Below are 15,223 nucleotides of genomic sequence, written 5' to 3' on the forward strand. Positions count from 1 at the left end.
GTATCGTATACCTATATAGGTAAGATATACGATAAACCTATATTGTTGTATTTCTCTGGTATATTATGCGTGACGTATGCCACCAATTTGACTGTTTGACTGTGTTTATTAATTATATTTATCTCGTTTTATTTTTAAAAACAATAATGTAATAAACATGTAAAATATTGTAATCGTACGCCGCGCCGGCTCCCCAAGTTCCACACAGCCTCAGAAAACATAATGTTCCATGACACGTCTATATATATTACCTACCGTTATCACGCACCCGAGACCAAAGTGCCGAACCAGCATCGACCTCCTCTCTGTCGGTATCGTCTGGCTCGTAGCGCAGTCCACGCCGCTCAGTCAGTCGTCGTCACACCAGTACACCACTCGTGCGATTATTTTTTTTTTCGTAACGACACGTAACTCACTCGTGTGCGCCGTCACTGCGGTGGTGCCGCGTACCTACTGTACAATAACGACATAATATCAACACCATCGACTTTTAAATATTTATTTCATTTAAGTCGTGTGGCGTATAACAAAAACGCGTTTCTCGTCGCAGACTATAATATTATCATCGTCGTGTAACTATATCTATAATATTGTTCTTCGTAATCAGATTGGTTTCATGGTTGTTCGTAATAAACCACGATTTCTATACCGATGGACGTATCGTCGATGATACTTCTCTGCGAACCCGTCGTATATAAATAACAATACATTCGGTTAGCTCAAGTCCGCCCGCGCCTGCGCTATGGCCGTGCTGGTCGGAGGCCAAGACAACGTGGTGTCCATATCGGCGGCCAAGTCACTCAAAATGTTGACGCTCTCCGTGGTCTGGGGCTCGTGGATCGTCGTCAAGAACGCGGCCGCCAGGGCCTTCAGCCCCCTGTGGTCGGACGGCGGTGGCCACGGGAACAACGAAGACGCGGCCGCCAATGAAAATGCAGCCGTCATCAATGTCCGTGGCAAGGCCATCCGCCGGGCGCCCATCAGGGACCGTCCGCCGCCGTGTCTGTCCACCACGGTTTATGGTACCCACTCGTACGTCAAAGTCAAGGTTACATAACAATATGCAATACTGCAATATCATAATATACCTAACCTATATAACAGGGGTCACCAATTTATTTCTATGGGGGTCCGTTTTGAAACTTACCAAACTTTGCGCGGTCCAAACAGTTTCAATGACTTTTACACACGTTAATATATAGGTATTAATAGTCTCCATAGCATCATTTTTACTATCAAACAACGCATTTCCAGCCTAACCATACGTCATTCTTTGACTATGTCAGCATCGGTAAACGGTTTCATGTGTTTAGCAAGAATCTACGAAATACGCATAGAAGCCTCTGTACATTTTTCTTGTTCACTCATTGCCTTGTTAATAATTTGAGTTGATGTTGAATAAGATAAATAAAAACTCTCAATTTTGAATTCAATATTTTTTTATCATGTGATATACATTTTATATGACACATTTATAGTTTCTATAATATACAAATTTAAAAACTATTCCGTGGATAAGGGTCCGTAAAAAAAGTGCTCGCGGTCCGCCAGTTGGTGACCCCTGCTATATAATATATCGGGTATACCCATCGGCGGAAATTCGGGGGGTGCGGAGCTTAAGCCCCTTTAAAAAGTTTTTCAAGCCCCCTTAAAAACAATTAAAATATAATCGTAATATTGTTTTTCTTTATTAATGATGTCCAAAATGTACCATGTGTGCATAGCTATATTACATTGGTAAATATATTTAAAAATATTTTGGCTAAAAAATATTCATTGTAGTTATCCTTCTAGCGCTGTTTTGTGAACGACAGCCGACTGTAATTATTTTTAAAATACATTTTAAAGCTGAGAGCTTGCCTTTGTTGCATAGTCAGTTTCAATTCAATAAATTCAATAATTAATTGTAGCAGGCATACGAAAAAACTATTCTGAGTGATGGAGACGGACTAGTTGAACTTAAAATGCCTATCAAATAAAATTGTGAATATTTATTTTTAATGTTTTTTAATTGCGGTAAGATTAACTTCAGATGGACATTACATCACATTTTTACACTGAAATTATTTAAATTTATATATAATGAAGTTTTAATAGTGCAAAGTAATTTGTGAATGTTCGGGATTTGAGTACTTACTAAAAAAAATTGGCATTCCCCCATAATTGTAGGTACTTGGTTCCATCTATGGGTATACCTGCCTATTTAAAAAAATTACATACTTATGAAGTTATAAAAAACAATTATTTTTGTATTCTGCGACTCATAACAGGTCACCTAAACAATATAATGTCTACATTTCTTAACACCGCGTTTTGGATACCGTTTTTCATGGTCGTCTACTTTATGTCTTAAACTTTGCAGAAGTCTTGGTCCCGCCATATCACACTGATATTCAGTATCTGCGAAGCTCGACCAAGGGGGGATTATACAATTGTTTAATACAACTCTCGATACGGTGAGCATAAACATAACACATTATACACTAATGATCAACTTTTTTAGTTTCCTTCAACAGAAAATATTAGTTATATTCATTTTAAAATTTTTTTTAATGTTAATTTGGCTATTTTTTCTATTATATTCATAAACATAATTTATAAATGAGGTTAAACTCTTAAGGGGAGGGGGCAGTTACACCTATCTATTATAATAGCATACTGAAAAGTTGTTGTTATTGACTATACAGTAGCCACTAGCCAGTGACCAGTAGCTTAGGCTGTCGATATAACTTTTTGACTATTCATAAGCCAAAGTATCTGTGAGGCGGAGCAAAATGTTCAGGTGGCAAACTTACTTAGACGATTGCAAAAAAAAATCAGTCCGTACAAGTGATTATACTTTATATTACTATTATCAAGATTATACGCCTGCAGTAATACTTATAGTCAAACCTAACCTAACCTATAGAGTTAGTAATATATTTTTGGTGGTGTTAAAATTATATTATATGAAACATTTATATAATCTTTGTAGGTATTGAAAAATAGACTAAAAATATAAACGGGATCTTGGTCGACCGATACGACGGAACTCTCAATCCCCCCCCGCCATACTACTATTTAAAATGTTCAAATGTAAACACATATTAATATGCTTGGGTTCAACTTGAATTCGATTACCTATAATATAGTCCCACATAATATTATAATATTATGATATTATGTGTAATACTTTAATAGTATAATATCAGTATATGAACTACGAGTGTATGACAGCAGTGAATATATTATATTATATTATTTATTAATTATCAATAACGGCTATTTTCCATACTCATTACGTTTACATATATTATAAAATAATGAATATCACTTATACGCTTTGTGCAGTTGTTTGTGGGCTGTGGCTATATTTATATTGAATTATTATACCTATACATATATAATACACACATTTATAACGTTGAAAACCATAACTTACAAAACAGTTAAAATAAATAGGTAGGTACATTCAGGCATACAGCCCGTGCATGGGTTCGTCAGCACGTGTCTGATTTCAATAATAGAAATATATTGTAATATTGTATCGCGACGACGACTACTCTGCAGACGACCAGCGCGATTCCTTTTATCCAGTTGTCAGTTATTTATTGGAATTTTATTCATCTGTGACGTGATGAATTTAACTATCTTTTCCATTGTTATTATCTATTCAAGCCCGCCCCCCCCCCCCCCATTAAGAAGACGTCACAACCACATGTGTCGCCTCCGTCTTACACACGTACGACATAGACAAAACGCGTTTACGCAGTCTGAGTAGAACTCACTGAATTTTGGTTCTAGAGTAAAAATACCTATTATAAAATTGAATCGTGACAATTTTTCTGAGGAAAGTGGTTGCGTTTTAAATAAAAAAAATAAAGTTTTGAAAAGTTAAAGGTATTTTAAACAAATATTGAAATTTTTGTTATTTCTAAACGATATAATAAACGTTATATTGGGTATAATAGAAAAAACGCAACGACTTGCCCTCCTGAATATTATCACAATTCAATTTTATAATAGGTATTTTTACTCTAGAACCAAAATTCAGCGAGTTCTATACTCAGACTGCATAAACGCGTTTTGTCTATGTCGTACGTGTGTAAAACGGAGACAACACATGCGGGTGTGACGTCCTCTTAACCATCACGGGAACGAAGGCCGACGTCAACGAGTTTAGTTTTTTATTTTTTCATTAAACATCATATTTGTTATATCCCGAAGTAGCCGCTGAACGCTGGCTCCACTACAAACTAAATATTCAAATCCGCGTGTTTTTATACTTTTCAATTAATTATTACTTTTATCAATATATAATCTAAAAAAAACGTAACATGAGCCGTTTGGGATCTTTGCTGCCAAAACTACTTTCTTCCACATTGATTCCTGTCGAATGTATTTCTGCTAGTTTGAATTTTGATTTAGATACATCAAAATTCTCAAAAAAAAATATTTGCTAAATTAAAAGTGATAAAGGGGGCGCTTATTTGAAAAATCGAAGTTTGTATTGTCACAGGGTCATCCTTAAGTGGTACAATAAATTTAAGTATTCGAAAATATGGTCTTCAAGTGTATTTGAAAATTCTAAAAATCAGAACTCGAATATATGCGTTATTCAAGTATAACAATAGAGCGAGTATGCTTAATGAATCATCCTGTATAACGCATATATAATATTTACTCTTTTGTTTTTTTAAAAAAATAATGCATTATCAAATGAAACTACAAAGTTGTTTATTATAATCGTTTGTTATCCAATCATTAGCTATATTATAGTGTGTGATATAATACCACCATAATTAAATAATTTATTAGTTTAAATATAAAGATTATTATTAATTTTTTTTCAATATAATATAAACATTTGAACAATTGACTAAATAATGGTGTTGTTAGAGCTAGGAAGAAATGTCATAGCTTACTATCTTAAGTTGTTTTAGATATTATTTTTTTCACTAATATATTGTATTTTAAATACAATTATTATGTTAGTTATTATAAATTTAAACTCATAGAATTCTGATTATATATAGGTATATAGGTATTCGATTTTATGACAAAAAACTATACATCAAACTTATTGTTGGTTCATTTGAAGTTTGAACTAATCCATTTGTTCAATTGGGATTTATAATTTCTATATCAGCATAATTAATTTAATATAATATATTATATTAAATAACCCCGTCAAACAAACTATTATAAATTATTTATTAAAATATAAACATTATGCATAAACCTTAAAATTCGTGTAAAAATCTATAAGGCTCTCACGAATATTAATAAATACTAAAATTATGGTAAAACGCCTACTTTGTACGATATGATACATAATATTATTGATTAACATCTAAAAGCCGATAACGTTTTTTTTTCTACGACGCAGTCGACGCTTCGCAACGAAAATTTACTGCCCCGTCACTGAAGATGTTTCACATCGAAAATCGCCGAAGAGTTAAATCTGAAACCAAAAATTCCCACGCTTTTTATATACTTAAGGCCATCGACAGTTATTGGGTAATGAATAGACCATATATATAACATGTACTATGAAATATAAGGTGATACATATAAGTAGATATACTGTTTATAGATATAGGTATAGCCGCAGGGCCCGGACATTTTAGCGGTCCGTTGAAATTAATTTTGAAATTTTTATAGGAATATACTGATTTTGTGTTAAATAATATTTTATGATATACAATATGTATGTTAAAATATATTATTAAGGGGATTCGATACCGTGATTTTCTGTTTTTGTTTAACGCACACGCGACATACGATTTTAGATGTGTTTTTTGCCAAATATACCAATTGATCTAATGAAGCGATAAGAATTCTAAAAACAGATTTGAATTTGTCGTCAAGTCTACTTGAAATCGACTTTCCCACATTTTTGATTTTTTAATTTTAACTTCTCCAAAAATTAAAATACGAACATTTTTAAATACTTTTTTTAATATGACATTTTTAGAAATTTGGAGGATAGTATCAAATATGTGGGAAAGTCGATTTCAAGTAGACTTGACGACAAATTCAAATCTGCTTTCAGAATTCTTATCGCTTCATTAGATCAATAAATTGGAATGTTTGGAAAAAACACGTCTAAAACACTGTGTCGCGCGTGTGTTTGACAAAAACAGAAAATCACGGTATCGAATCCCCTTAAGTAATTTTGTTATTTTAAGCTGTGGGTTAACCAATGATTACCATAAATCGTATATGAGTCACCCGTATCGCTTGTAATGAGTTGTGTTTTATTGGAAGTTTTGTTTAGGGACCAAAACATTTAGTACAGCGGCCCAAAATTTGGTGTGGGGAGACTGGTTATAGGTAAAGGTACAGACGCGAGTACTGAGTAATTTTTAGTTTTCATTAATTAAATAAAATTTAAACGACACGGTCATGTAAAAGTGTATAATATGATATTTGTATAAAAGTATTAAATTTAGAATTAAAAATATAAATAATTATTTTCAACGAATTACAATATTCCTTGTGTCATAATATTATACAATATTAACGCAGCGTCAGGCAATGTGTGCAGTAGTTTTTTTTCTAGAAAAATCGGACTCGTCTAGTGGCAATGTTAATTATATGTACATATCAAACAATAGTTTTCAGACAATCTATTTAATTCCGCATTTCTACAGATTGAAAAATGTTGGTGAATAAAAATTAAAACCTAAATAATCATTGGCCGGAGATCCTCGTGTCATTTGTATTCTTTATTGTTGTCATATAGGTGCACGTATGAAACACAATATTTAATACTATTGCTAAACAAACACTCTCACCCAGACATGTTCTCAGTAACATAAACAACCATAATTTTAAACGCGTTGCATGGCCAATAACAATTCAAAAAATGTGCTGATTTCAGCTATGTAAGATGATTAATAATGATTAATGGGTCAACGTCAAACACAATATATAAAATTACTATAGTGATTGAAACGATGATCACTCATTTTGCATTTCAACCGCCCTTTGTTTTGGTGTTGCTTATTGGTGTGGCCGGCGTTGATTCAAATGCACATTAATTAATTTTCTTATATTCTGCAATTTCATTAGTTCTAACCTTAGGTACCGCTGACGGTTATTATTTTTGATTTAGGGTGTTAAATTGCATTACGTTGAATGTGGTGACCCAAATGGATCGATTGTTCTTTTACTACACGGATTCCCATCTTGTTGGATTAGTTGGCATCATCAAATACCCACCTTGTCAAAACATTTTCGGTAAGTATACCTAATATTTCGTCTTAATTACTATCCATAGTCATAATATTACTATTATAATCATTATTAATAGAAAACAGGAACTATACTAAAGCCGTGAATTTAAAATTCTAAAAAAAAATTAAATAACTTAAACATACAAAAAAATTAGTGCGAGGTCGTGTATGTTATAAGTTATAACACTGCAAACACATGATAAATTATTTAATTTTAATTTTAATTTTTAAAAAATCTTTGTCAAGATTACATTTTTCGATTTTTTTTGTTCTTTTTTTATAATGTTCTATTATTTATTTAAGTATTTAACCGTTTGTTGTGTGTTCGAGGATTACAACCAAATGTGGTAGATATCTACGTACCTAATACAAATTTTTTATTGGAATTATCATTAAATACCAAAAAATTTAATTATTCCTATTCTTTTATAGGAATCATAATATCGTATTACAGTCAGACTTGGTTAACTCGAGTTGAAGAAACAGGTCAAACAGTTCAAGTTATCCAACAATACTAAAGTAATAAGACATTTTAGGGAGAGGGAAAAAGTTTGAGCTATTGACGATTTGAAAATGTTTAGTTAACCAAGTTTGACTGTATTAAAAAAATAAAATGTTATTTCTTTAGGTGGTACTAGGTTTAACCTACTAGCCTTATTATAATAATATTGTTGTAGTAAAATCATATTAATTACATACTACATTCAACATTGTATTACATATTATTTGTATATAACTACCTAATATGTAGGTAATATGTAATTATATATTTTATATTGATAGTGTATATAATATCAATTAGGTATTTTATGTTCAAGATTATTTCTCATAATTTTACTTCATGATTATCATGATAATATATAATACGAATATCATTGAACATTGACCTACGTATTTTTATTTACACAATTGGAACTATACGCGTAAAGAGTTTGCAAATTGTATTTGTTTTGAGACTATAATAATAAAACAATAACGTTGTTGAACATAATATATAACAATATTATCCTTAGGTAAATGTTTTTTTAAAAAATTTTAAAGTCACTTTTGCACGTTTCTTGGTAGTTCGTACAACCTACTTAGAATTTAATTTTAAAACAAAATATGACCTCTGCATAGAATAAGTTTCTGTTCATGATTTATGAACCTTTCATTGAAATTTAATGCACATCTTTTAGCTTCATTAATATTTCTGATTATTAATTAATTATTATTATATAAAAATAAAATAATAAATTAACGTTCTGGGTAGTTGTTTTGCGGCGCCTCAATAATGGCTAAATAGACCCGTAATAATATGTTCAATTTTTAATATATTTTAAATATTCACAAATTTTATAAGTTGATTTGGAGCGGAGCCTTTTGGTGTACAACTGGCGGCCGACAACCTTTCGGCCGACAACTGGCACAAATTTAGGTACATTTGAAAATGTATTGAAATCTTTGATTGTATAATTTGTAATGTTTCAGAAAGAAATAATATTTGCATTTACCTATTTTACTTATATTATTTTATAATTTTCTATTTACAAGTTAAGTTTTATTTTTAAACTAGCTGACTTCGTGTACTTTGTTGCCCATTAAAAACGCCAGCTCTATATGAAAATGTTTTAAACCAATGGCAACCAATAATAATTATTATTATAGCTTTAAAACCCATGACAACCATTTATAAACAAAAATTTCCATCGCAAATCTTAAAATTGAGCACCTCCCAGGGTTGGTCCTCTCCCTTTTTAAATTAGTCTATCTTCTGCCCAGAGGTCTAATACTCTAATCTATCTATACATATAAAAATAGCTGACCCCGTGCACTTCGTTGCCCATTAAAAATGCTAACTCTATATTAATAATATGTTTTACATATTATCATGGCAACCATTTTTAAAAAAGAAATTCCATTGAAAATCTCAAAATAATTTATAAATGGTTGCCCTGGTAATATGGACACAGAGACACACAGACAGGCATACATTAATTTTTATATATATAAATGTTTAACAAAATTATAATATTTTTAATTACCAGTTAATATTGTTTTTATTTTTTTGATATCACTTATACGAAAAAAGTTCTTATTGTTTCAAAATCCATTATTGTTTATGTTTTTCAAACTTTAATAACTGATATTTTGAATTTCTGATATCGAAAAAATAAAAACGATATTACACAGCTAAAGTTCTCCTTTTTATGTGGTGAAAATTTAATTTCTTGGTTATTACTGTAGACTTCTCGGTTCTTTTTCGCGCCAAAACAGTTTTTGCCAAGTATTTCATTTGTAAGACAGAGACAACACACGCGGGTGTGGTGTCCTCTTAATCACAGTAAATTGAAAGCACGTACGTCGTACATACATGCCTACTTATTGATAAATACCGATGTTATTTTTATAAACGCATGATACCATTAGCTCATAAGGTGTTATAATTATTTTCTTTCTCCTATTAATTGGATATAATTAATTGGAAACGTGTAAGGTGTTATAGTTCATAAAATTGACCTATTGGTGTATACAATAGTTTATACACTTGGTACTAAATATAAAACGAATATATATATATATAGTGTATTTTAGTATTTATAAATTAAGGCTTTTGAATAATGTATTTGTGGTTTATAACGACCATCAAATAACATAGATTACCTATACTATAGACGAAACAGAAAAATAATAATGGGTATCGATTAAGGTATTAGTATAAGTCATGATTAAAAAATTCCACCTGGTAATAACAATTATAATAATTGTGTAATACGTAGGTATGAAGCTGTAATGCTGTATTACATTTTAAAGTTGGTTAATCTATGTATACTATCCTCAATGTTTAGGTATTAGGTAATAGGTATATCAGAATTTAAATTATAACTAACCAACAATAAGTGGTGTATAATATTACACATTTTAAAAATACTGCACATATTTATTGTGTACAACCTACAACTGTATAATATGATATTGATTATTGGTTATTATGTTTGTTGTGTATACGCCTGTAGTGGTTTACACGGAGATTTTTTTATTAATCGAGATACAAAAAATTTACAAATTTATGAGATTAGTTTTATTTAATTGTTAGGTAGAGGTACCTACTTGAGCTTCGTGCATGCCTTGTACAACTTTATTCAACCAGACAACCACCCATTTTTGGCATTTATACCACCAATTATTTTTATTTGCATTTGTTTTATGAATATAAGTGATCTACCTACTTCTTAAGTTACTTAATAAAATAAAATCAGACTAATATAATTTTGAATGTTAGATATTATATCAATTTCACAAGATCCATGACACCCACCTCACTCATCTCAATATAACCGATAAATAAAAATGATTTCACACATTACACATGCAAATAATAATACCATAAATTAAAATACCATAAATCAACCATTATTACCTTAGGAAATTAGTTCACTAAAATTAATGAAAAAATAAAAATAATTGGCAGTGTGAAAATGGGCAGTTTTGCTTTAAAAAATGAGTTGCACTGCCCATTCGGATATTATAAAAAAAAAATAAAAAAGACTCATAGTATACTGTATAGACATATGGTATTTTGTTGTTTACTGTTTAGTATAATAGTATTAGGTACCTAAACATAATATATAGGTACGTAATAAACATATCAATATTTATAAAAACAAAAATTACAAATACGTAGACACGTAGTACCGGGCAAACATCATTATATACCACTATTACTACTTCTGAAATTATTATTATTTTTAAACTATAAAAATAATTTTTTATTTTATTTATTATTTGATTATTTTCTATTTATATATGTTTTGACATCAAAATGCCTTTTAAAAGTAATTTATTTTAACGATCTCATCGTATTATATTATAATATGTAGTAAACATGGATTTGGATTTGTTTAAGTGCAAATCAAATTTGTAGGTAACTGATCTATCATTGGTCCTTTCAGTAAAAAAAAATGCAAATGCATGAACTTCCAGGCTATGAGGCCATAAATATAAAGTTAAATGATTTAAAAACGAAACTTGTTCTAAATATGTGCTGTCATAATATTCTACCTACTATCTTAATGATGTATAATAATTTTTAAATTGTAATTTTTATCATTAAGTTCACGGATACACCATGGTCACGGTTGCCTATACCTAATTCCTATATTATCAAATTCTATAAGAATAGAGTAATTTAATTGAAAGCACCTAAGCGTATATGTGTCTACTTCGTTTAATATCAATTGCTTTTTATGATTGTAATATGCTTATATTTAGTAATTAGTAATCAACATTCAAAATGAAAGGCACCAACCAATAATTGTGTACATTTTTAATTATGAGTTATTGTATTTCAGTGTGATTGCTGTAGACCTTAAAGGTTTTGGTGATTCTGATAAACCATCAGCACGCAAAAGTTATCGAGTTGAAAATCTGGTCAACGAGCTAGCCGTGTTTTTGTCGTTGCTTGGAGTGGACGGCCGTAATAAATGTCACGTGATCGGCCACGACTTGGGCGCTTTATTGGGCTGGTATCTGGTGCATCTGTGGCCCAGGTTTGTGTCAAAATTTGTAGCCATTTCATGTCCACATCCAAATGTCCACTGGGAGTACTTACCTTCATCAAGTTTCTTTAATAAAAAGTAAGTACCTATAAGTATTGGTCTGATAATACCAGACATATCACATCAATCGTGAGCTGTATAGCCGTATAGATGTTATAATATATACTATATAGGTAAGTACTTATATAATAAAATGCGAAAAAAATCTCAACTAAGGGAACCATTTGGTAAAAAATTGTAGTAGCGTATCCCGAATTTGATCTACACTCTTAATTACCGATTATTCAGTTCGATATTTGTTTCGTTATTTACCAACTATATCATTCACAATATTGAATATTCAATCACTCAAGTGATAAGTATATTTTCTTTTTCAATTTTGTAAGCCAGGCTTACATATCATAATTAATTATAGTTAATACAAAATATATATAACGGTAACCACTGATCATCTCAAAAAATCTAACTATATTTTTTAAAACAAATTATATTTTTACCATTTTAGATTCTGGACATAGCGATGAATTTATTGTATTTACAATGATGTGTGTCTTTCTCTGTCATCAACATTTGGGGTAGTTAAAATTTAAAACGCTCCAGTTTTTGATTCCACCATATTTTCTGATAGAAAAAATCTAGTTGGTGCATTCGGGAGGTCAAAATTTCCCGTAATTTATGAAAGCGTCGAGAAAACAAATTTTTGAAAATATCTATTTTATTTTTTTGGTGTAACTCAAAAACTAATAACCGTAGACACTTGGAATTTTGAAAATTTTCAAAATATTTTGACCAATATCTATAGCCGATAAGAAACATTTTTGAAGTTTCTAAACTTTGTTTTTTAAATTTTTTTCGATTAAACTCAGTAAAAAAGTTTGCAAATTTAATGCAAGTATTCTCAGTTGCTTTAAAAGCAGTTCAAAAATATTAAAGATGCATAGGCGAGAGAGATTATTTTTTATAATATGCATTTAAACTTTTTAAAGTTCAAATTTTGATAAAATTCATCCAAATCCCGAAAATTATTTTATAAGTCCTAAGGGCCGAATAAACATAAGAAGAGAAAAAAAGAGAAGAGTACTTAAACGTCATTGTTTTTACTCAGAAATTTGTTTTACCACGTTATTATAGTTGGATTTACTTCAGTCAACTTCCTTATTTACCGGAAATGGACGCTTTGCAAAGTGATCTAAAAATAATCAACCAGTGTTATCAACACCTATCTAAGAATAAGAAAAGTGATGACTCATCTTACATCGACGCATATAAATATACATTTTCAAGAACAGGTGATCTTAATTTAATACAAATAAGTAATAACGATTGTTATTAGTTTTGGACTTCATTGTAGAGGAGGTCAGTGCAATATTTGTATTTTGTTGTCTCTCAAAAGCAGAATGTAGATAAAAAATTTTCGCCTAAAATTCTTTTTTTTAAGAGTTTTGAGTAATCCTAGAGTAAAATCATTTATTACAAAAATTATGGTGGGTAATATTTTTGAGGGTATGACATATCGGTTTTATATCTTATCATTATTCGACTTTCAAAATAAAAGAAAAAATTTGTCAATTTAAATAATGTTTAAATTGTTTTGATACAATATGTAGACAATATGTCATACCCTCAAAAATATTATTTTCCATCGTTTTTGTAATAGGTGATTTTACTCTGAGATTACTCAAAGTCATAAAAAAAGTGATTCTGCGTAAATTCGTGCATGGGCCAGATAGAGAAACAAACAGTGCCCTGAGTCCTGACATCCTCTTAATCCATCTTATTATAAAATATAAATGCAATTAATATTTAATATTACTCTAGCTTATTGAAATTGTTGTGTTTTTTAGTGGACTGGACGGGTGCTATTAATTATTTTAGAAACTTACCATTCTACAGAATCGAGCCACGGAGTAATAATGATTCTTTAAATAAAGAAGAAGACATGCTTCAAGTTCCGTGTTTGCTCATCATTGGTAGTAAAGATGTAAGTGTAAAAATTGAAAGTTTTATCAAGTCAACAGAATTTATCAAAACATCTACTTTAAGAATAATTGATGATGCATCGCATTTTCCCCATCAAGAGCAACCTGAAGTAGTCAATGATCTATTGACATCATATTTAGGTAAGTTTTAAAATTATTATTTCTTATGATAAATAACTAAAGTTATAATGGAAAGTATGATATAATATTATGTGTGTATAACTGTATACGTTTATAAATGTATAATATATATAAATATATAGGTAATACTGTAATAGATATACCTAAAGGTGCTAGTTGGGAATATAAAACAATATTATGTCATTATAAGTGCATGTAAACTCCGCCACAAGTACCTTTTTTTAGTGTAACTTATAATTACAATAATTATAAAATATGTAGATATGTTATGTGATGTTATAATATTTTGATAACTAAAATTAACTAAAATACATAAATAGAGTCATACTATTAAGTTTTACATAAGTACATTATATTGTCTTAAATTAATGTATTTCTGTTACAGTTCGTGTAAAAGTAGTTCAAAAAGTACTTCGACAACAAACATGTTGTGATATAGTTGGACGAATGAAAGATATCGTTTCGTCTACGGTTCAGTATGGAAATACGTTGAAAGATTCAATGCAAAGAAACATTTCACAGTAAACAATCACGGCCAACACATCATAGCAAAACTCTCATTTTTTAAATTTATAAAACAAAATGTTTTTATTGATGTTAATGTATTTATATTGTATAAAAATAATATTAACAATGAAAAAAATGTTATCATCCATAATACGTTTACTAATACAATAAAACTTTTGTTTACTTACAAGATCATTTAAAACTTTGCAAAACTAAAAGTACAGTGAGCACGTGTATTATACATTTATCTATATTGGTACATCGTAATATCGTATATACACCTACAATCGTTCGCATCACGTGTTCCTAGGAAGTACATTATATGTATAGATTTATCTACAGTGTTATTATTGTGAATTATTAATAAGGAAAATTTAAATTAATATAAGCTATAATATATTATCATATATTCGTATAACCGTATGTGACCCCTTTGAGCATAACTAAACGTTTATAATACATACTCTGATAGACCATAGTAGCCAATATAAATTATAATTTGTAATTAATAAAAAATATGTATAGGTAATAACCCCGTACTTTAAATATTTAATCATAGTGTAATATATGTTGTACTCACTACATATACGATATTATATTTTTACACATTAAGCATAAAATATCAAATATCAAAAAAATACCTTTTATTGAAAATTAATCATAGTAAAAAAAATATTCATCATAATATATATATTTATAACGATTTAATGATGATAAAAAAATTAAAATAAAAATAAATTAAAAACTTATAATTTATATTCGGCGTTGTAAATTAAATTTGACTTGTGCACACTCGATCTATTTTTAGCATATTATTTTTCTTTTGAGCTTAAAACCG

At 29.7% G+C, this 15,223-nt stretch overlaps 1 protein-coding gene across 1 annotated transcript; it reads left to right on the plus strand.

Annotated features, from left to right (window-relative positions):
- The first annotated feature begins 336 nt into the window (after nucleotides 1-336).
- Nucleotides 337-15,003, plus strand: LOC132946131 (epoxide hydrolase 4-like). Its single transcript, XM_061015971.1, has 6 exons — nucleotides 337-1,048; nucleotides 7,100-7,224; nucleotides 11,552-11,836; nucleotides 12,890-13,047; nucleotides 13,603-13,878; nucleotides 14,264-15,003. The coding sequence occupies exons 1-6, from the start codon at nucleotides 743-745 to the stop codon at nucleotides 14,401-14,403; spliced, it is 1,290 nt and encodes a 429-aa protein (XP_060871954.1). The 5' UTR covers nucleotides 337-742; the 3' UTR covers nucleotides 14,404-15,003.
- The last annotated feature ends 220 nt before the right edge of the window (nucleotides 15,004-15,223 follow it).

The sequence above is a fragment of the Metopolophium dirhodum genome, chromosome 6 (genome assembly GCF_019925205.1).
Source record: "Metopolophium dirhodum isolate CAU chromosome 6, ASM1992520v1, whole genome shotgun sequence".
In the NCBI taxonomy this organism is placed as follows: Eukaryota; Metazoa; Arthropoda; class Insecta; order Hemiptera; family Aphididae; genus Metopolophium; species Metopolophium dirhodum.